This window comes from Colletotrichum higginsianum, chromosome 4 (assembly GCF_001672515.1).
Source record: "Colletotrichum higginsianum IMI 349063 chromosome 4, whole genome shotgun sequence".
NCBI lineage: Eukaryota > Fungi > Ascomycota > Sordariomycetes > Glomerellales > Glomerellaceae > Colletotrichum > Colletotrichum higginsianum.
The window spans coordinates 764,335-785,779 of NC_030957.1; the positions used below are offsets into that span (position 1 = coordinate 764,335).

General features: G+C 50.4%; 4 protein-coding genes across 4 annotated transcripts; 2 read left to right on the forward strand and 2 right to left on the reverse strand.

Moving 5' to 3' along the window:
- Nucleotides 1-63: 63 nt before the first annotated feature.
- CH63R_05566 (Gpi anchored protein) lies at nucleotides 64-954 on the reverse strand (the record flags this gene model as incomplete). Its single annotated transcript, XM_018300541.1, has 3 exons — nucleotides 64-318; nucleotides 432-721; nucleotides 816-954. The coding sequence occupies 3 exons, from the start codon at nucleotides 952-954 to the stop codon at nucleotides 64-66; spliced, it is 684 nt and encodes a 227-aa protein (XP_018158391.1).
- Nucleotides 955-3,506: 2,552 nt separating this feature from the next.
- On the reverse strand, nucleotides 3,507-4,783 carry CH63R_05567 (NLP3 protein; the record flags this gene model as incomplete). The annotated part of the gene is made up of 4 exons (XM_018300542.1): nucleotides 3,507-4,092; nucleotides 4,184-4,443; nucleotides 4,527-4,701; nucleotides 4,752-4,783. 4 exons carry the CDS (start codon nucleotides 4,781-4,783, stop codon nucleotides 3,507-3,509), a joined length of 1,053 nt encoding a protein of 350 aa, XP_018158392.1.
- A 14,619-nt stretch (nucleotides 4,784-19,402) lies between these two features.
- Nucleotides 19,403-20,005, forward strand: CH63R_05568 (uncharacterized protein; the record flags this gene model as incomplete). Its single annotated transcript, XM_018300543.1, has 2 exons — nucleotides 19,403-19,615; nucleotides 19,682-20,005. 2 exons carry the CDS (start codon nucleotides 19,403-19,405, stop codon nucleotides 20,003-20,005), a joined length of 537 nt encoding a protein of 178 aa, XP_018158393.1.
- Nucleotides 20,006-20,012: 7 nt separating this feature from the next.
- CH63R_05569 (Zinc finger protein) lies at nucleotides 20,013-21,277 on the forward strand (the record flags this gene model as incomplete). The annotated part of the gene is made up of 2 exons (XM_018300544.1): nucleotides 20,013-20,037; nucleotides 20,208-21,277. 2 exons carry the CDS (start codon nucleotides 20,013-20,015, stop codon nucleotides 21,275-21,277), a joined length of 1,095 nt encoding a protein of 364 aa, XP_018158394.1.
- Nucleotides 21,278-21,445: the final 168 nt, after the last annotated feature.

A 21,445-nucleotide genomic window follows, 5' to 3' on the forward strand; every position in this document is an offset into this window, starting at 1 on the left:
TTCAACATTCCATTTAATACCGACTCCCTCTTCTCCAGGACCAGGCTGGTTTCGTGGCCTTCCTTACAATCTCATGCCAAAGGCGAAGACGAAGCTAAGACCGACGAAGGTCGTCAGCGCGAGCATGTGTACGCCGCTGCCGGCCGCACCGCTGGAGCCGCCGTTGCCGCCAGTCGAGTTGCCGGTGCTGTTGCCGGCGCCGCCTTCGATGGTGCCGTTGGCGCTCTGCTCCTTGACCGTGTAGACCGAGACGCCCTCGGTCTTGCACTGCTCCGACGAGGGGTTCGTGGCGTTGGACGTGAAGCGGATGTCGGCGCACTGCGTCCCGTTGCGAAGTCAGCACACTCTCGATACCACTCTCTATTCACGATGCAGCACCCAAGAAGATTGGGACGAAGGGGGGGGCGGGAAACTTGGTAGGATATACGTACGTTGTACAGGCCGGCTCCCGAGTCACCGACGGTGATGACCTGCAGACTGGCGCGCTGGCCGTCCTGGGCGGGCGTGGGCAGGGCCAGCTTCTCGACGCAGAGGGTGCCAGAGCCGGTGGCGTTCCAGAACTGAGGGGTCAGGGTGATGTTGTGCGTCGAGACGTTGCCGTTGGCCTCGAGGCCGAGGTTGATGAAGACGTAGGTCCAGTCATGGTGCAGGTCCAGCTCGACGGCGCCGCCGTCGAGGGGCCAGTCGGTGACATTGCCCGCACCATAGGGGACGCCGGCGCCTGTGGTTCAGGTTAGTCATGGGCTCGGGACGTACTGTGACGGCGTGTTGCTTCGTTGGTGGAAGGGGGAGAAGGAAGAGGAGGAACGTCGTACATGGGTATGTCCACTGCGAGAAGCCCGTCACGTTGGTTGGCTTGAGGGTGTCGGCGCGCCACTCAGGGTAGGTGAGGCCGAAGTGGGCGGAGGCGAGGTTCGCGGCGCCGAGGGCGACGAGGAGGGTCTTGGGGGCCATGGTGTGTCGGGTTTCGGCGGGGGGTCTTCAGGGTCTGACTGTTGTTTAACTTTGTACAGCGGATCGTCGGGGATGCCAGGTGATGGAGAACTGCCAAGACGTGATGGGAGAAAGGGTGAGATGTTGGGGGGGCGGACGAGCTCAGCGGAGGCAAAGCGATTATATATCAAAGCCAACAGCATCCTCCCCGCAGGAGCATGCCGCGCCCATGGTAGGCAGCTCTGCTTACCCTTTCCCTCTGGCAAAAGAGACACAGACAAGGATGCGAGCTGTAGCTGCGGTGGCAGATGGACTAGAACGGTCCCCCGGGACCAGCTTCGCAGCACGAGGAAATATCCCCTCAGAGACGCCACACATGCAGCTAGAGAGAGAGAAGAGAGAGAGAGAGGCGCGGAGAGGACTCGTCAAAGAACCCATGGCGACCACTCGCTTCGCGGGTGTGCGGTAGCAAAACGATGGTCACATCCTTTCCACGACCTTTGTCTCGTACTGTCTGGGCTTGACGGCGGATCTTCACCGCGACAAGGGCCGGGAGACCGAGAGAAGATACAATAGAGTCGATTGGCCCTCTGCCCCCCCCCCCCCCCCGCAACGGGAAGGTGAGCCAATAGAGGACGCCAATTGAGCAAGTTTATTTCTCTCGTCCTAGTCTAGCGGGAGGAGTAACAGCTGTCTAGGGCTGGCCCAAGTCAAATAAGCGTCTGGTGTGAAAGGCTGCTGCTGGACATTGATAGAGAATAGACAAGAGGCCACAGAGAGAGAGAGAGGCTCAAGATGTGTATGGCTTCCCTTTGGCTGGGCGACGAATCAAATGGCGCGGGGCAAGGGGGTGCGAGGCGGGCGCTAGCGCAGTGTCTCTGGATGCAAGTATCTTGCTCAAACTCCCGCACTCATGGCCCGAATGGGAGAAACGCGGCGCGGGTGCAGAAGGCGCGGGATTGGGTGGTGAATGGACGGTGGAATGAAGCGTATGTCTGTTGTCTGGTCAATCCAGTCACGCGTGCGTGCAAAGAGATGAGGCCGGCATGGTTCTGCCTGTGAATGCGGCGATAGATGCTCAATCTTGAAGAGTGGTGAGGGCTAGTTCGTGTGGCGTTGTGACTACGGTGACGGAGAGGAGGAGACACGAGTTTAGTTTTGAGTGAGTTTTATTGACGCTTATGATGTGTCAAGACTGAATGCCAGCGCGCAACGAGATAGTAAAGAGGCAACTGGAGTCTGTGCAGGGTTTGGCGAAATGGGAATACCCCAGAGAAGCAATCGCTTGGCCTCGATCTCTACTTTGTTGCACCAAGCGGAAACGACTCACTCCAGACAAGCCTCCGCCAAGCACTATGCGTCCTTGGACCGAGTCCGGATTGATGTGGGACCTTCCTCCCGGCCTTCCTCCCTGTCCTCCGGAGCACCTCCACCAGCTCCGGCGCCGGCGTTCAAAGTTTTGGCTGTTCCGAGCCTTGAGGGACGTGCGAAGCTTGACCAAACCCCGCTGGCGAGCCTATCTCGACCCCATCCGCGAGGCCCTGCTCGTAACATGCGAGGAGGAGCCGAAAGGAAACGTTTATCGACCATTGTTTAGGTATGTCCATCTATAACCTTTGTTTCCGTTGCTTGCAAGAATGCTATTTCAACGACAACTTAACACGTCTCGCTTCAAATGACGATCATGAGGGAGTTAATAGTTCTTCGAGACCTTTGCCGTGTCTAGTTGTTAGACACTGGAACCCAGCGGATCACATCAGACACTGTTGCGAGTTTTCAGCCGCCATCATAGAGCTACAGCTGAAAGTGATGCTTATCAGCTGACTCAGCAACCACAGGCGCCGATGGTTTAGTGGTAAAATTCTCCGTTGCCATCCAGCAGCGTCGGGGAGCCGGGGGTTCGATTCCCCCTCGGCGCATTGTTTTTGCCAGAATTTGTGTTGTTGGCAGGCCCGTTTGATCCGGATTTACTCCGAGATTAGAGCTTTTTACTAATGCGCAGATTCCAACAGTTACTGCATTGTAATTATAAAGACGCAACTACTAACTAGTATAAATACATTTAGATCTTGTATTTTTCTAGCTTGGTTGTAACTTGGTTAGTTAGCCCTTGCATAGATAGACGAAGCTTAAGATGCCTGCCAGCCAGCCAGGTGGGCAGACAGATTTAGCTAGTCAATACAGACAAGTAATTCTAATGCTATATAAATCTAACTCTTTGTAGCCCAACAACACTTAACAACAAGGACGACGACGGATAGTCAGATAACAATACAAACCTACAACTAGCGCTTAACTAGTTATTCTGTTAGGGTAATGGAAAGTAGGGGCTGGAGGAAAGGGGGCGACTGATGTTTTGTAGCTGGTGCGGCAGTGGGCGAACAATGAAAACCTTCGAGGGACGCTTCATGCCCCGTGGCCCGAGTCCCAAATACATCAGTCATCAGAAGTAGGATTTATAGGCGGGTGAATAATTGTTTACTACGTCCCCCTATGTTCCAACAATATCAATTAAGTTTAGTAGGGTCATAGATTTGCTTGCTCGATTTGCAGGCTGCCTTGTTTTGATCGCCTCACTTCTTGCAAACTGGCTCCTCCGGCACGTCGTCGTAGAAATCATCCTGGTACGCGGCGTCCAGCTGGCTCTGGAAGTTTGCGTCGGTAAACGGCACTTGGCTCGCATAATAATTGGCGTCGGCGAGTGCCTCGCTTGCCTCCACCGGTAGAGAAGTCCAGCTGACGAGGGTGCGGTCGTAGACGCTGTCGCCGTCTTCTCCCTTGAAGGGGGACATCGCGTTGTCGTGAATCTGGACCTTTGGGTGCGTGGCCTTGTCGGCGCCTGCATTCGAAGGACCAAAGGATATGTCGCTAGCAGGTGCTGATCCCCATTTTAGGTGATCTGTCGTATAAGATATACCGGCAGGCTGAAGTGCTGCGAGATTGTCGGGCTTACAACCCCATTGTTTGATCCAGACGACGGTACTAGCCCAGTAGTGGCGGTGGCCGTTGTCGTCGCCCTTGGCCCAACGAACTTTCGGAAAGTAGTAGGCGTAAAGAATCCCAACGCGGCCATGGCTTTTTCCGCGACGGACGTAGACCTGTCCCTTGCCACCACCGCCGCACTTGCCCCTTCCTTTACCAGTAGGTTTCAAACCACCACTGTGTAGAACAGAGTTAGCTATGAGTGTCATGTGCTAATGGTAAGGGTTGATAAGAAAGACCGATGTGTTGGACGGCCTCGCCTGCTTACCCTAGACTGCCAGTAGCATCAACGGCGGGATAAGGGTCGCAGCCTCCCGAAACAAAGAGATAAGGGTTGAAGCGAAGCTCGACCTGCCCCTCAAACCCAACGTCCGCTTTTTCGGGGAGCGCAACGACTTGGTCGTGGCCGATCCAGCTTTGTCCAGAGTCATCGTCTCTCCAACAGTTGAAGCTGGTGACCTTGCCAATTTCGTCGCACTGGGCCTTGAACTCCGAACGAACGAACGAGACCCTAGCCTCCCCAATACACTATAGCATTCATTATGTGAGTATTCGTATCCCGACCAAATAGTGCGGATGGTGGTCTCTTCGACTTCTGCTAGACAACTTACAACGTCATGGTTTAACCCGTCGAGTGTTTGGCCCAGATACACCTGCGCCCCATTGTGAGGTTTCAGAACCCCCTCAATGTACCGATTGCAAACTCTTTTCGTGGCAGCGTCTTGGGCCTTGCCATCAGCGACACAGAGACACCATTGCTTGCCTGCCGCTGCGCCGAAATGGAGTCTAGACTGTCAGCCTGGCACAGATTCATGAAGAATATCGGACGGTCTTACACCAAGAGACTAAGAAGAGTTAAAAACTGCATTGTTCGAGTGGCAAATTGATTGCTGCATTACTATTTAGTGTTTTACCAAGCTATGAAACAAAATGCAAGGCACATTCACAAAGCGGTCGCGCTGACATATTTAGTCCTCCGTCCTCTGCGTCCGGTCGGTGACACCGAGCGGCCGTCAACAACGTCCGCGGTGGTAGAGGAAGTAAAATAAATGAATGTTGTTGATCCCACTCTGCTTGCGAACCGCTCGCACACGAACTGGAGGGATGAACCTTTCTCGGAACAGGGATGGCACGCGTGTGCTTTGATCATCGAATCTGTACACCCCACCCAAAATACGACCTTTGAGCATCCCATGACTCTCTTGGTCGACAGTGCTTTTGTGCGTGGGCTTGTTGACTGGATTACCGACCGTCATAATCTTATCAAGTTCCACTTGATCTGTATTGTTGTTTGCGGAGGAGGAGGCGATGGGAATTAACAGTGTCATCCAGTAATATGTGCTGCAGATTACCTAGCAGCGGGATCACACGGTAGCAAGTTGCAGGTAAATTTCATGTTTTGAATTGGAGGGTGTATAACGCACGCCAAGGACCCTCGGGGATAGGCCTTCTCAGCCGGCCGTTCGGTGGCAGCGAGAGGACTCCCGCGGGCTTCGTCCCGGCAGGCGGGTGACAAACAAAAGCCGGACTCTTCAAAAACATTTGATCAAGTCAGGTGTTTTGGGGTCAACGATGATAAGCGGTACTTTCCCCATCTCCAACCATCTGCACTTAACAAAGGTATTCTCTATCAAATCCCATTTATAGAAGTCCGGCTAAATTTTTTTTTTTTGTCACCGACTGGCCCGGGTAGTGGGCATCGTTGTGGCCTTGGGCAGTCAGGAAATTTGCCGAAGGCCTAATATGGAAGGTCAAACTCCCTAACAAGCAGCGAGGAGATTTGCGCTGGACGTGCACAGAAGTGCTCGTCGCTGAGGTAATCGAGAAAGCACGGCCACATTTACCACAGGAGGGGTTTTGCTTGTGCCTGCGACCACATCACAATGCCTAGAACCCAGTCCTAGCAGTTCAAAAAGCCGTCGGCTCGGATCCGGTTTGTTTCTCTCTTATCTTAGAGTAAATGAACTGATTTATTTCAGTAGTCCTGAGCGCTAAGCGGCCCATGCATAATCGCCTCACGATAAGGAACACCTTGGTGAGCCACGGCCATCCGGCACAGTGATTCCACATCTGATCCGTAGCGACTAGCATAGCAACAACCTCCTACTTAAATAAGTCTAGAGAATTCATCCACCGTGAATTGCAATGTCGTTCGCTTCTCATGGCATGATTAGGAGACCATAGAAATCCCCTTTTTTACTTTTCCAACTTTCACCTTCTTTCTTCAACCAAAATAGGCCCTCTGGAAATAGCCAGAGCATCTCCATCCACTGCATCTAAGCCGGCAAGAAATACCATGGACTCTTCACCATTACATATCTGAGCGCAAACTATTGTGCCAGTTATGATCTTGCGCTTGTCTTAGACATAGCTGCGAATTCATGCTTATTTTAAATGTTACAAATAGGTATGCTAAATCTTTGCTGAAAATTGTGCCTGTATGCACACAATAATCGTTTCTGGAAACTTGTCAATTTTGTATAGCAAGTCCGTGTCTCTGCATCTCAGATATATCCATCGTAGTTTAGGTTTGACTAGAGGGTGCATGGGAGAGGGGTACGGGATATAAAGTAGAATACGTTGTCTATAGCTTGAAATTATCCGAGTCTCCGTATTCCCTTCCCTTGCCTTAGGAATAAGTTAACATACCTACTTTCCAGCCACCCCCCCATTCCAGCCACCCAAAAATGCCTCATTTCCCCTCAATACTATAACTACCCTCTACTTTCTAACTATTACAATATTTTCAACCTTCATCCAAATACCTTTATTTTTTGTATATACTTTCCTCTATACCTTATAGTTGGATATACTAAAAATAAGATTAATTAAGCTATTAAAGTATGCACTAATAGTATTAGCCTAAGGAAGGCTACTCTTACCTATAGGATCCTAAGGACTACTCTTTAGAATTAATTAAAGGGTACTTAAGTAAGGCCTCTTACCTTTGCAAACTATTAAAAACTCTCTATTAATTAGGAGGATAAGCTAGCCTAGTAAGTACAGATTTAATATGCCTTTAGCCTTACCCTAATCTATTAGTAAGTAAAAATATTTATAGAAAGGATCCTTTATACTATAGGGGATATAGATTCTCTAGGGAAAGAATAAATTTAAGCCTTTATAAGGTGAAACCTATCTATTAAGGTCTAGAGAAGTTACTCTATTAACTCTAAATATATTAATAAAGTATCTACTAAGGTTATTAGAGACTAATTTAAATTCCTTACTATACTAGAGATTAAGAGTATTAAATTAGCTAATAAATATAATATAAATAAAATTAGTATTCTTAAGAGCTAAAGCTCTAATAGGCTAGTACTAAGTATATTTAAAATAAAGTCTATTTATAAGAAATAGCTTAAATTAAGAGTATAAGTATTTATTATTAAATACATTTCTACTCTTAGTTATACTCTTAATTCCCTTATTATATATAAGAGTAAAATAGTCTAGTAGTAGTAGTTTCCTCTAGACTTTAGTCCTTATAAAGAATAGTAATTTACTATAATAGAGAATAAATAGACTATAGATAATACTGTAGTTAAATAGCTATAGAAGGTCTTTATTCCTTAAACTACCTCCTAGAGTAAGGAGGAGGCTAGACTACTAATTATTAATAACTATAGGAGTTATATAATAATAGAATTTATATAAGTATATTATATTAATAATATTTATTTTATTTTCCTACTACTATATACCTCCTATATTCTCTAGCTACTTAATATAATAGTCTTTAGCCCTATAAAGGCAGTCTATAGGAAGGAGCTTAAATACTTTAATTAGTAGAATAACTTGTTACGACCCAACAAGTTACAGGCGACGAGAGCCCCACCCGGCCAGCAGGACGCGGGCGGCACAGCCTTTGTATGGACAAGAGACAGGGTTCAGCAGATGACTCCCCCGGAACGGAAGAACTATGGTACAGGTCACGTGGAGATAAGATTAGATTAGATCCGTACGCCAGAAATACGGAACCCGTATGCCAAGGATACGGCACCCGTATGCCAAGAGTACGGCACCCGTATGTTGAACATACGGATGCCTCTAAGACTACATGAGCGGACTTGTATATAGGATGGACTTGGACGCACTCAAGGACAGACTCCCATAGCTCTTCAGCAATCAACTTTGTGATTATCCCCTCGGATACTCTCGGCACCCTTCACTAGTGACACACGTTACAAGACCTTTGTTGAGTATACGACTGATCACCGTATCCTCTGAAGACCTGATCCTTTCAGCACGACTTACAGCACTGTTCCCCAGCTTCGTTGCCTCAGCTTCTGCTAATAGACACTACCACGGAAAGCCGACCGTAACACTTTGATTGCTCCTGTTCAGTAAGTTGACCCTACGAAGCTAACGAACAGTAACGACACCATGGCCGCGCGACCCAACGCTCCTAAGACTCCCACCCCAGGATCCAGCGCCTCCTCAGGCAAGCAACCTGCTCGATCCCTGGACGAGGAAATGAAGGAAGCCGAGGATTCTGACGAAGAACTCGACTTCACCAAGAAAGTCTACGGAAACCTCCAGAAGCGCATCGAGAAGAACAACAACGACATCGCGCATATGCAGGCCATGTTCAACGACGCCGTGACGGAGCTCGAGAACAAGAACCAGCTCGCCAACAAGCTCCAACAGGAGGTTCACACCCTCCGAGCGGCCGCCAACATCATCCAAACCCCCATGGATGGACGAGAGAAACTCAAGCTCAACTCTCCCATCACTTATGACGGAACCCCAGGACTACTCAAGGGATTCCTCATCCAAGTCAAGAACTATCAGAATTTCCATCAAGGAAACTTCCGCAACGGAACTGAGAGAGTCATTCATGCCGCGACCTTCCTGCGAGGACGAGCCCTTCAATGGTTCGAGCCCTTCCTTGAAGAATATCTCAACAATGAGACCCTCGACCATTGTTCCAGCGAAGTTAGGGACATATTCGCCAATTTCCAGGGATTCGAAGACGCCCTGAAATCCCTATTTCAGGATCCCGACGGATCACGACAAGCGGAAAGAGACTTGGCCCACCTACGCCAGACTAAGTCTGCTACTGCCTACGCAGCAGAATTCAGAAGACTCTGCGCCCAGCTCAAGCTCACCGAAGACACCAAGATCTTCATGTTCTACAACAACTTGAAGGATGAAGTCAAGGACGAGATCATCAAGCTTGATCGCCCGGAAGACTTCCTTCAGTACGCCGAACTCGCTATCAAGATTGACAACCGCCTCTACGAACGACGCAAGGAGAAAGGCGAAAAGCGAGCCCCAGCCAACTCGGCCAAGAAATACCAATGGCAACCCCAACAACGATTCCAGCAGAACCACCCTCAACGCAACGGGCAAGCCGAGCGCCCTAGAGGAAACTACTGGCAGAACAACCAGAATCGCAACAGCACCGCCTATGGACACCACAGTGGCCCTATGGACCTCAGCGTGGCCCAGAAAGACAACAAAACACGAGACTTCAAGTGCTACAACTGCGACAAGCCAGGACATATGGCTAGAGAATGCCGACAACCCAAGAAACAGCGGTTCCAACCAGTACCTGAGAAAGGCCGACAAATCAACATCGCCAACAAAGACATCCCCCACGCCTCGCTCTCATGGACCGCATGCTACGACGACAACTGCCTCACTCACCAAGACGGCAAAAAACAATCGGGATGGTATCCCAAGACCCCCCGGACTCTAGCTATGACCCGGTCAGGCTATGAGAAGACAGGGATATGCAAAACCCCCGAAGAACACCAACGACAGTGTGTCGACGTCCTACGACAAGCCTGCGGGATTGCTACCTACCAAAAGATCCCCGATGCAAGGAAAGGACTCAAGAAGGACGACACCCCTGAGGAAAAGGGAACCACCCAAGAACAACCAAGAACCCTCGCCATGATGCGAAGGGGCTCCAACCAGAAGCTCACACGCAAGATCAACGAACAACTCGACGAGATGCTCCAGGCAGGACAACTTGAAGAAGTCAGGAGACCTGCACTTCAAGGACTAGTAGCACCAGGAGGAAAAATCGAGATAACTACACTCAACCAAGTCGCAGCAAACAACCCTCGAGACCCACGAACCTGGACCCCCCAGCAGAGAAAGGCGTACGAACACGCTGCAAGCGACCACCCGGAAGGGCCAGACGGCTTAGATTACGACTCTGAAGAATCACCCGACTACAGGATCACGCCTAGTCAGTACTACGAAACCTACATCGCATCCAGCTCCGAAGAAGAGAGCCCGGAACCCCCGAAGCGACCAGAATATCAGATCATCCACCCCAAGAGTGACAACCAGTCAGTTCAGTTCCATGGGACAGCGTACAAAAAGAACCATCCACCTACGCCACTCGTACCAGGAGACCACCCACTACTGAACCCCAGCCACGAGGACCACGAAGACCTCTTTTGGGCTGAATGCCTGGACGACAACTGCAGAGGACACAAGAAGGGCAAGAAGGAGTTCTACTTCTACCCTCGACGATACACTGAAGAACCCATTCAGGATGTCTACCTCAACAAACAACTCCCATTCTGGACAATGCGATACTACGGCGAAGGAAACATTGCCACCTTCACCCCAGACCCCGAATACCCCATGTCATGCTACAACGACGACAAGGGATGGCGAGAATGCGAACACGACGAATGCCTCATCCACTCCAAAGCCAAGGCAAAGGCCTGGCGGAAGGCACAAAAAGAAGCTCAACAGTCAAAAAACTGATGACGCCTACGACAGAAGGGCAACGTACGGCGACAACCCATAAGACCCTATGTGCAACCTACGACGCAGCACACTTCGACCTGGACATCGAGATCCAAGGACAACGGACGCGCGCGATCATCGACAGCGGCGCTCAAGGAAACTTCATCTCACCCAGACTGGTGAATGAGCGACAGATACCATGGCAGAAGAAAGAACGCCCGTACGCGTTACGGACGGTCGAAGGAGAACAAGTCGAGTACGGTGGCGGACTCATTGTTTTGGAGACAGTGCACCTCCCTTTGCAAGTTCATGACCAGAAAGAAGAACTCCAATTCGACATCACAGAAATGGGAGACATCGACGTCATCCTAGGAATCACATGGTTACGAAAGCACAACCCACGAATAGATTGGAGAACCGGCCAACTCCAATGGTCAGATTCAGTCACTGAGCAGCACTGCAAGAGCCAGGCCTCAAACGAATCCTCTAGAGCACCTCTTGACGACACCATACAACGAATCCGATACGTAGCCTATCTCCGGGAGATACGGCCTTCCAAGACGGTAGCCCCGGCAGTATCAGATCAGGGATCAGATCCACTCCTAGCTATTCCAGAGGAGTACCGGAAGTACGAAAAGCTGTTTGCCCCAGAGTTGGAAACAGGCTTACCAGAACATGGACCTTACGATCACGAGATCCCTCTCATCGAAGGCTCCCACCCGAAGTTCCATCCGATATATGGACTCAATGAAACAGAACGAGAGGCACTCGACAAGTACCTCGACGAGAACCTCAAGAAGGGATACATCAGACCCTCTGAGTCATCAGCAGGATACCCTATCCTGTTTGTGCCAAAGAAAAATGGCAAACTACGACTATGCGTTGACTACCGACAACTCAACAGCATTACGAAGAAGAACTGTTACCCGCTACCACTCATCTCAGAACTCCGAGATTTGCTACATGGAGCAAACTGGTTTACGGCCCTCGACCTCAAAGGAGCCTACAACTTGATCAGAATGAAGGAAGGCGAAGAATGGAAAACAGCGTTCCGAACACGTAAAGGACTCTTCGAGTACCTCGTGATGCCTTTCGGACTCACCAACGCACCCGCCACCTTTCAGACAATGATCAACCACGTCCTCAGCGAATTTATCGACATATTCGTTGTCGTCTACCTCGACGACATCCTCATCTTCTCACCTACCCTTGAGCTACACAAGGAACACGTCCACCAAGTCCTTCAGAAGCTCCAAGAAGCCAAACTGTTGGTAGAAGCCGAAAAATGCGAATTCCACACCCAAAGAATCGATTTCCTAGGATACACCATCACCCCAGGGCAAATCGAGATGGAAGCGAAGAAAGTACAGGCAGTCAGGGACTGGCCTACACCTCAGAACGTCAAGGACGTCCAGTCGTTCCTAGGATTCGTCAATTTCTATCGACGATTTCTCAAAAGTTACGCAGGAAGCGTGCAATGCATCCAGAACCTCACACGGAAAGACACCCCATTCGAATGGACCAAAGAACGCAATGACGCATTCGAGAAAGTCAAACAACAAGTCAGCTCAGAACCTGTCACTCGAATCCCCGACCCTAACAAACCTTTCGAAGTCGAGACCGACGCCTCAGACTTCGCTATGGGCGGACAACTTGGTCAACGCGACGAAGAAGGAAGACTACACCCTTGTGCCTTCTTCTCCAAAGCATTCCACGGACCAGAATTGAACTACCAGATCCACGACAAAGAACTCATGGCAATCATCGAAGCATTCCATGAATGGAGACCACAACTATCTGGTACGAAACACGAAGTCCTCGTATACACGGATCACAAGAACCTCGCACACTTCACAACATCCAAGAACCTGAACAAACGACAAGTCAGATGGTCAGAATTCCTTTCGGAATACAACTTCCGGATCATCTACAGAAAAGGAACCGACAACGGCAGAGCCGACGCTCTCAGCAGAAGGACGGATCACGAAGTCCCCGTTCCAGAGGAAACACAAGTTATCCTCAAGACAGACAAGAATGGAGACCTTGTTCCAGCACAGAAACTCCTCATGATCGCCAGACGAGTCATGATTGGCACGACCAACAAAATGACGCATGAGATGATCAGAGAGATTCACAGTACTCGAGCACACGGACACCAAGGAGTTACCAAGACCTGGAAACGAATTCGACAACATCACGACCAGCGAGTAACAAGACAGGACGTCGCAGACGCAATCCGGGATTGCGAACCCTGCAAGAAAAGCAAGAACAGTCCACACAAACCCTACGGACTCATTCAGCCACTGCCAATACCACCAGCAGCATGGCACTCGATCTCTTTGGACTTTATCGTCAAACTACCAAAGTCAAGAGAACCACTGACGAAGGTCTATTACGACAGCGTTTTGGTCATTGTGGACCGACTCACCAAATACGCTTACTTCATTCCATACCTGGAAGCAAGTACAGCAGAAGACCTTGCGTACACGTTTTTGAAATACATCATCAGCAACCACGGACTACCCAACGAAATTGTGTCAGACAGAGACAAGCTGTTTACTTCGAAGTTTTGGAAATCTCTGATTTCGCAACTTGGTGCAGACCACAAACTGTCTACCTCTTTCCACCCGCAGACCGATGGTCAGACCGAACGAATCAACCAGATACTCGAACAGTATCTACGATGCTATGTCAACTACGATCAAGACAACTGGGTACCACTGTTGCCTACAGCCCAGTTCGCCTACAACAGCGCAGTCGGAGAAAGCACTCTCCACTCCCCATTCTACCTGAACTACGGATTCGAACCTACCGCACATGGAGAACCACGCGAAGGACCACGGGCCCTGAAGGCCGTGGCCGGAATCAATAAGATGCGCGAAATCCAGACAAACGTCTCCCAAGATTTGGAATTCGTCAGAGAACGAATGAAGAAATACGCCAACACTTCAAGGATTGGAGGACCATCCTTAGAAGAGGGAGATAGCGCCTACCTCATACGACGAAATATCAAAACCAAGCGACCTAGCGACAAATTGGACTACAAAAAACTCGGACCTTTCGAAATCCTCAAGAAGGTCTCGCCAGTCAACTACAAGCTAAAACTACCCGATACGATGAAAGTCCACCCAGTCTTTCACATCGCACTCCTCGAACCGGCACCACGCGGATCACACACTGAAGACTGCATCATCGTTGAACCCAACGAACCAGAATACGAAGTCGAGCGAATCATCGACCACAGGAACGAAGACGGTCATGACGAATATCTCATTAAGTGGAAAGGCTACGGACACGAAGACAACTCATGGGAACCAGTCAAGAACCTCCAGCATTCCCAGGAGCTTCTACGGGAGTACTCCAGCTCTCAGACCGCTCCGGAACTAAGGAACCTAAATCCGCAAACTCCTCGCCAATCCCGAAGGAAGGCCAGTCGACCTCGTTAGGAACCCCTATGGATTGAAGATCACCCACGACACCCTGCTCGTGAGCATCCAAAGCAGAAAGCAACTCGTCATCCTCCAGCTCCTGCAGACCCCGAGAAAACGTCTCGAGATGACGCTCCTTAACCTTCTTGCGAATAGTACGAATTCGCGCCAAACGACCCGCCGCTTCAGCCACCTCGGCCTGAACACGAGCAAGCTTCTCATGAAGCCCCAGGAGAGCATCACTCGCTTGCTCCTCCTTCTCCTCCCATTCTTGACGCTGATCACTCAGGCGTCGCACTACCCTTGTCAGCACACCACCAAGAAGACACCTCACGACAAGAACGAAAAACTCACGGCTCGACGCCACCACCACGCCATCGCAAGGGCGCTTCAGGTTCTTGCAACCCTGGCAGACTTTGGAACCCTCAGCAATCCGACATGGACGCTTCGCGCGGAAGCAACGGGTACAAGGCATGGTATCAGAAGAACCAAAACGATCGAAGACGTCGTCACACGCTGAACGAAGTGCTGATTTGGAGTCCCTTGACTTTTGGACGCGACCTGTCATGTTGTCAACATCATGATAAACAGGGACGCAGAATTGACGACTCCCCAACCTGGGAGACACTACCTACTTATGGGTCTTGAGGACAAGACCTTTGGAGGGGAGACCTGATGTTACGACCCAACAAGTTACAGGCGACGAGAGCCCCACCCGGCCAGCAGGACGCGGGCGGCACAGCCTTTGTATGGACAAGAGACAGGGTTCAGCAGATGACTCCCCCGGAACGGAAGAACTATGGTACAGGTCACGTGGAGATAAGATTAGATTAGATCCGTACGCCAGAAATACGGAACCCGTACGCCAAGGATACGGCACCCGTATGCCAAGAGTACGGCACCCGTATGTTGAACATACGGATGCCTCTAAGACTACATGAGCGGACTTGTATATAGGATGGACTTGGACGCACTCAAGGACAGACTCCCATAGCTCTTCAGCAATCAACTTTGTGATTATCCCCTCGGATACTCTCGGCACCCTTCACTAGTGACACACGTTACAAGACCTTTGTTGAGTATACGACTGATCACCGTATCCTCTGAAGACCTGATCCTTTCAGCACGACTTACAGCACTGTTCCCCAGCTTCGTTGCCTCAGCTTCTGCTAATAGACACTACCACGGAAAGCCGACCGTAACATAACTCTACTATTATAAGTAAAAAGAGCTTCCTTAGCTATTATTAAAAGGCTTATTTAGTAAGCCTAATAATAAAGAATATTAAGAGTAGCTAAAAATAGGCTAATTTATAGTTTATCTCTATAGTAAAACCTCTTATAAGCTCCTTTCTACTCCTAATAATACTAAAGCTATTAGTATTATTAAATTAAATTAGTAAAGGGTAGTCTAGAAGTAAAGAAAGTAGGGAAGCTAAAGTATAAGTATCTGCATTATCTATAGTAGTATAGTTAATACTAAGGAAAATAAAGAATTTAGCTAACTAACTAAAGTTATTTATAGAGTTAAATAATAATACCTCTATTTAATACCTTCTATTTAGGAAGGTTAAAAAGGGCTTTAGTAAGTAAGTATATAATTTAGTAACTACTTAGTAGAAGCTAGAGCTTCTGCAAGCTTAAATTACTAATACTACAGTAAGGAAAAAGAAAGTAGTCTAGTTAAATTCTAATACTAAGTTTACTACTATTTCAAATGTGCAGAAGGTGCAAGTTAAAGCTAGTAAAAAAGAGGATATAATAGCTGAATTTAGTAATTCTAAATACCCTAGTAAAGTAGAAAGCTGTATTATTATTGCAAGTAGACAACATTAATAATTAATTGAAGTTAGTAGGCATAGTGTAGATAGCCTTATTTTTAAGTGGCTAGAATGGGGGGGTGGCCGGAAAGTGGGTATGTTGACTTATCTCTTACATTAAGCCTTGTGCCTCGTCTTGGACTGAGCGAGGATGCAAATCACTTCTGCCTTAGTGTTAAGCTGCTACATCACTTCTATCTAGCTGTGATAGGTCGGTAGGGAAACTGTTCCCCGTCTGTTCCCCCGCCGCTCTAGCCTACTTTGTTACCGTGTACAGTACTGCGTGTGGTGATGGATGGTGAATAAACGCCAATCGAAACGGACTGTGATTTTATGCAGCATGCATGTAAGTAAGCCGCCACATAGGGATTGATCAGTAGTGCAGCCCCGATTGAAAGCTCGACAACCGCCGACCCACGGCCGCAGCCGCAGGTGGTGATCATCACGCAGCCCAATGCAGACAGTAAATCGCCTGTTGCGGACGTCTGGTAACACGTCAAGCCCACCATAGGATTGTAGAAACAGCCACGAAGACGCAAGGGCAAGCCATAGCCTGACCAGGCATATCACAGTTTGTACATCGATACGTCGGTTAACTTTGCGGGACTACCAGGTGGCAGTCAAGGCTCGCGAAACCAAAGTGTCTCTGTGATGAATGCGCAAAAGTGGACCCACAATTGCAGTGCAGCAATTGCGGCTTATAGGGGCAGGTTGCACCCATCACGACAGTCTCTAAATAATAGTGTCTTCACTTTTACGCATTGTTGTCATGAAGCTCATAATCAGGATAAACACTGAATACGCAGGACTGACACGTCGGTTACAGGCAGCCGACCGTCTGACCAGTCAACGAGACTCTGGCCCACTTCGCTACAACGAGGCCCTTTGGTGACAGAATGAGCGAGGTTCCAAAAGTAAAGCCGTGAACCGTGTGAAAATAGTAAGCATATAACTGAGCGGGTTACCCGCGAGCGACGGTCTCGGTTTATGTTCCATTGTAGTCATCATCAGCTCCTTCCCGGCAGCCCAACACGATTCTCATCATAAGCTCCTTCGTCGCAAAAATACCCAATCATTCTAGCCTTGTTGAAGAGCTATCGCGAGCACAGCATCGAGTATACAGCCTTTGTCCCATTTCAACGGCCTTCAGTGTCCTATTCCCGGCTAGTGAAGGCTATACTACCAACATGAAGCAGTCAATAGATTGAGAGAGGTGTAGAGTTGACTCAATCGCGCAAGGCCTCAACTTTAGCCCCGATGCCTTCTGTTCAGTTCTGGTCGGAGAAGGAACAGGCGGAGGCGGGTCTACCGACGAAGTGGAGGAGCAGATCCCGCAGAGAGTTTAAGAAAGCTATCGATGAACATGGACCTGGGAATCTTTGCGTTCACTTGGTTTGGGGGGGGAGGGGCGTTTCCGAGTTTGGTACATTGCCGCGGAAAACGGAGAACTAGAACCTCTGAATAGCAAGCATTCTCGTGGAACTCACCAGACCTACATCCCGCTAGGCTCTCCAGAAGGAGAGTGTATCGTGCCCCTTACGGATTTCATCAAAGAAAACCGGCCCCTGCGCATGATGAATTAATTATCGTGTTACTCAACTCTTGACTACCTCAGGAAGAATTGGCTTATTTGAGACGTTGACGTCCCCCCGTGCATCAAATTGTAGGAAATCCATTTCGCTTTTCAGCTTGTTCACATCTAACCCTTCTGTCCCATCTGCCCGGATAGAACGACAATAGCCTTGCCAGTGGCTAATCCCTCATCGCCCAATAACGACCCGTGTACTTAAAAACCACGGACAGCAATTAGGGGTAGTAAACAAAAACAAATCCCGTCAATGCTAGTTGACTGCATCGGGTGCGCTCCTGCTTGCCCTCGCCATGGTGGATGGGAAATAGGCCATCATGCAACGCGCGCCAACCACACCCCCCCAAGCATCGGGGGTACCTCGTTCCATGAGCAACTCGTGCAATAACTGTCATATTGACTTAATTCATATTGCCGGTCTTTTCTTCACACGTGGAATCCTTGTTCATCGCCGAAAATCACCTTGGTGTATCACATGTCATGTTCTGCTCGTCCGACTAATCTCCAATTATGTCGAGACACCCTGGCTTTGGGCGAAGGATTATTCGGCCTTATAATTTTTTTGCACATACTACTGAATCTGATCTGAGCAGTTTTGCTCTCCCTTACTGGAAACCTGCTTTTTGTTCGAGTACTCTTCTTTGTGGAATACAACCTGGTATTTAAATCTGCTGAACTGGCGGCGCCTGCTTCGGATTGCCACCCTCCCTAGACCTGTATCTTAGCATCCAAGGTTGACGTTCGTCGAGGTGAACTTCTATTCTACAGCGTCTCTGGATGATGTAGGGAGGATTGCGCTTTGTCGGCGCTAAACACATGGCGAATCACACATCATTGGGTTTCTTCTTCGGGTTTCCCAGCGCTGCGTAGGCCGAGTTTGGGGACCCGACGGCCATGAACGCATGTGGCCCGGCTTCTCAAGATATAAACAGGCCGTTTGGATCTGCCTTGCGATTTCAACGACCTGAGCGCATGAAAGCGGCTCCTGGCTCGGGGTGCCGTTCGTCGGGGTGCCGTTCGACGGCGCGATAATATGGTGGTTTTCGGGACGTCAATGCCAGGTGTGTCGCATGGGAAATCGAGACCACAGGCTCGACTTTGTCCAAGGTTCTCGCCGAGATGACTCCACGTACGAATGAGGCGGCCAATAATGCAGGGCAATTGGAGGTCCCTTGGGAAATGTTTCATCATGGCATCGCGGATCCAAGGGTCGAGGCATGCGCCGAGGGAAAGATGATGGGCGTTGAGGGGGATGCCGCGGCGGCCTCAAGTATCTTTGTATCTTTAGGATGCGCCATGTGGGGCCAAGACGAAGGGAGCGAGCCAATGGACCCATTCCGTGAGATTCCGCCTACCGTTCAGCCCTGTCCGCCGTGGATCGGTACTCCGGCGCTGGCCGTCCAGATGCCGCGTGGTGTCTTTCATATCGCTTGAACGAGTTTTTTGTCGAATGGAGAATTGTAAAAAATGCCAAATACTAGATTTGGAGACTGAAGATACTGGTGGACTTTCAAGAATTCAATCATGATGGTCTTGAGAGCGCTAGTGGCCTGTTGACCTCGTCGGACCTAACATTTAATCCATCCTCAAAGTCACTAAGACACACTTGGACAATCCCTGGAGCCAGAACGCGCACGGGCCACTGAGGCCAAATCGCTGCGCCCCAGGGAAACGGAAAACGGCGTGGGAGCTGGAGTCACTAGATTCGTTCATATCCCCAGGCATCCCTCGCTCATCTCCAATCCGAACCTCTCTCATCCTCACCCGCTCCGATCACCTTCAATCTCTCTACCCTCTTCTCACCTTACCCTCTTCTCCTCACCTTACCCTCTTTCTCAGACAACCTCATCACAGCTGACCTACACCACGGTGTAACAATTTCAATCTCTACAATTATCCGATGCGCTGGTTGTAGCAGTATTCTCATCCAAAGCCAACATGGGCTTCATCTTGAAAGACCCGCCGCCCGACGACCGGTGGGACTGCCACTACTGCGACGGCGACCCTGGGCAACATCGCCTAGACGAGATCATGGACTTCGCCGATGGAGGAACAGTCATCTCCGACGATGGACACCTTTCTGCATCTCCTTGGGCAACGCCAACGACCACCCCGATGCGCCGACAGCCACGCTACCCGGCACTCGGACAGGTTAGTTAACATGGAATAGACGAAGTTTCTTATCTCTCGAACGAGAGGCTGACAATACCCACTTAGCCACGCTGCCTTGCCTCGACCTCTTCCACTGAGTTGGTACCGACTCAGGGTTGTGACCCAACTTGCGCCATGCAGTCCGCTTTCTCCGTTGACGGAACTCCCATCGCAAGCGTCCAGAGCCCGGTCCTTGTCCTTGCCATCATGGAACACTTTGTTCCAAATGTCCCACTGACACCGCTGCACCTCGGCCAGCTACAAGAGCCGCTTTCTGACTTCAGAATGGCGTTTCTTGGCGAATCCGAGACCTGCTGCCTAGAGCTCCCAACGCCTCGGCGATCAGGATCACTCGATGGCTCCATGATGACCTTTTCGATTGCTGTCTGATGTAGTGATGATGCTGTTGGTTATTCGCACCGGTAAGCTCACTTGCTCGCAGCAACTTCTCCCGCAACACCCGATTCTGACGACGGCCTCTAGGTTGGCCAAGGACCTGAGTACGTCGTAAAACTTCTCGATTGGCCGTCTAAACCTGACCGCGCCTGTCCAAACGATTTCACGCAACCAACGCCCTTTATAAACCACCTAGCTCAGCAAGTCGCCGAGTCAACCACCATCTACGACCACAACTACGACCCTTTTTACCAGCAACCTTCAACTTCGGAGACGGAGTCGACCTACATGTCAGCTGCGACGTTCAACGTTGGCAGACCTTCAAACGACGATACCATCACCCACTTCTCCGGGGCCAACCCCCTTCTCGACGCTATGGCGGTAACTACCACGGGCTGGCCCTACGGGGCCCAGCCGGTAAGTGCTGCACCCGATGCCATGGACGACAACATGTTTCAGCACTCTCCCCTCTCCGACTTCCTTGAGATGCCGGACGAGTCCGACGACTGGGCCATTCTCATGCAGCAGGACATGCTCGTCACCGGCGCCTTCGAGATGGCCGGCTTCGATTTCCCTACCACGATGATGGAGGAGACCAACTACCAGACACCCGACTCCCCCGAGGACATTTTCAACGACCCCACCGTGCAGTTCGACATCGAACAGAGCCTGCAGACCACTGGCCTCTTCGACTTCAACGGTCTGCTGCCCGACCTCTCCGCCTCCGGTTACCTCTCCGGTACCGACCAGGTCTCCTCCTACTTCGGGAGCACAAACACCTCCCCCTACGAGCCAGCCCTTGACTTCTTCCCCGAAGTCGCGCCCTCCCCCTCCTCCATCTTCCCGGCCAGTGCCGACGGCTCGCCCCTCGGCACCACCACCACCACCACGACAACCTCTCCCGACTCGGACTCTGCTGCCGCCCACCCCTACCGCTGCACCACCGACGGCTGCCCCAAGACCTTCCGCAAGGAGGCCCAGCTTAAGCAGCACCAGCGCGTCCACCGCAAGGCCCTCGTCTGCGACATCTGCCGCGCCGAGCGCCGCACCGAGCATAAGTTCGCCCAGGTGCGCGACCTCGAGCGCCACCTGCAGGCCCGCCACCGAGACGTCGCCGAGCGGGCCAACGTGCGCTCCGAGGTCCGCCAGTGCCCGCACCCGGGCTGCGAGCACGAGGGCCGGAGGGACAACGTGTCGAGGCACCACCGGAGCAAACACGGCAAGGAGCTCAAGTGGAAGAGGGGCGTCCCTCATGTTGTGGGTTGAACACGCGTCCTAATGAAACAGAAAAGGGAGCGTTTGCGGCGTTGGTATTTTATTTTGCCTTTTGTTTCTTTCGGATTCGTTCGGATTTTTGGGATATCCCGGTAGTACAGCATAGTACATTTCGGTCTTTGGACAAAAAACATCTCAAACAACTTGGTCTGACTTATG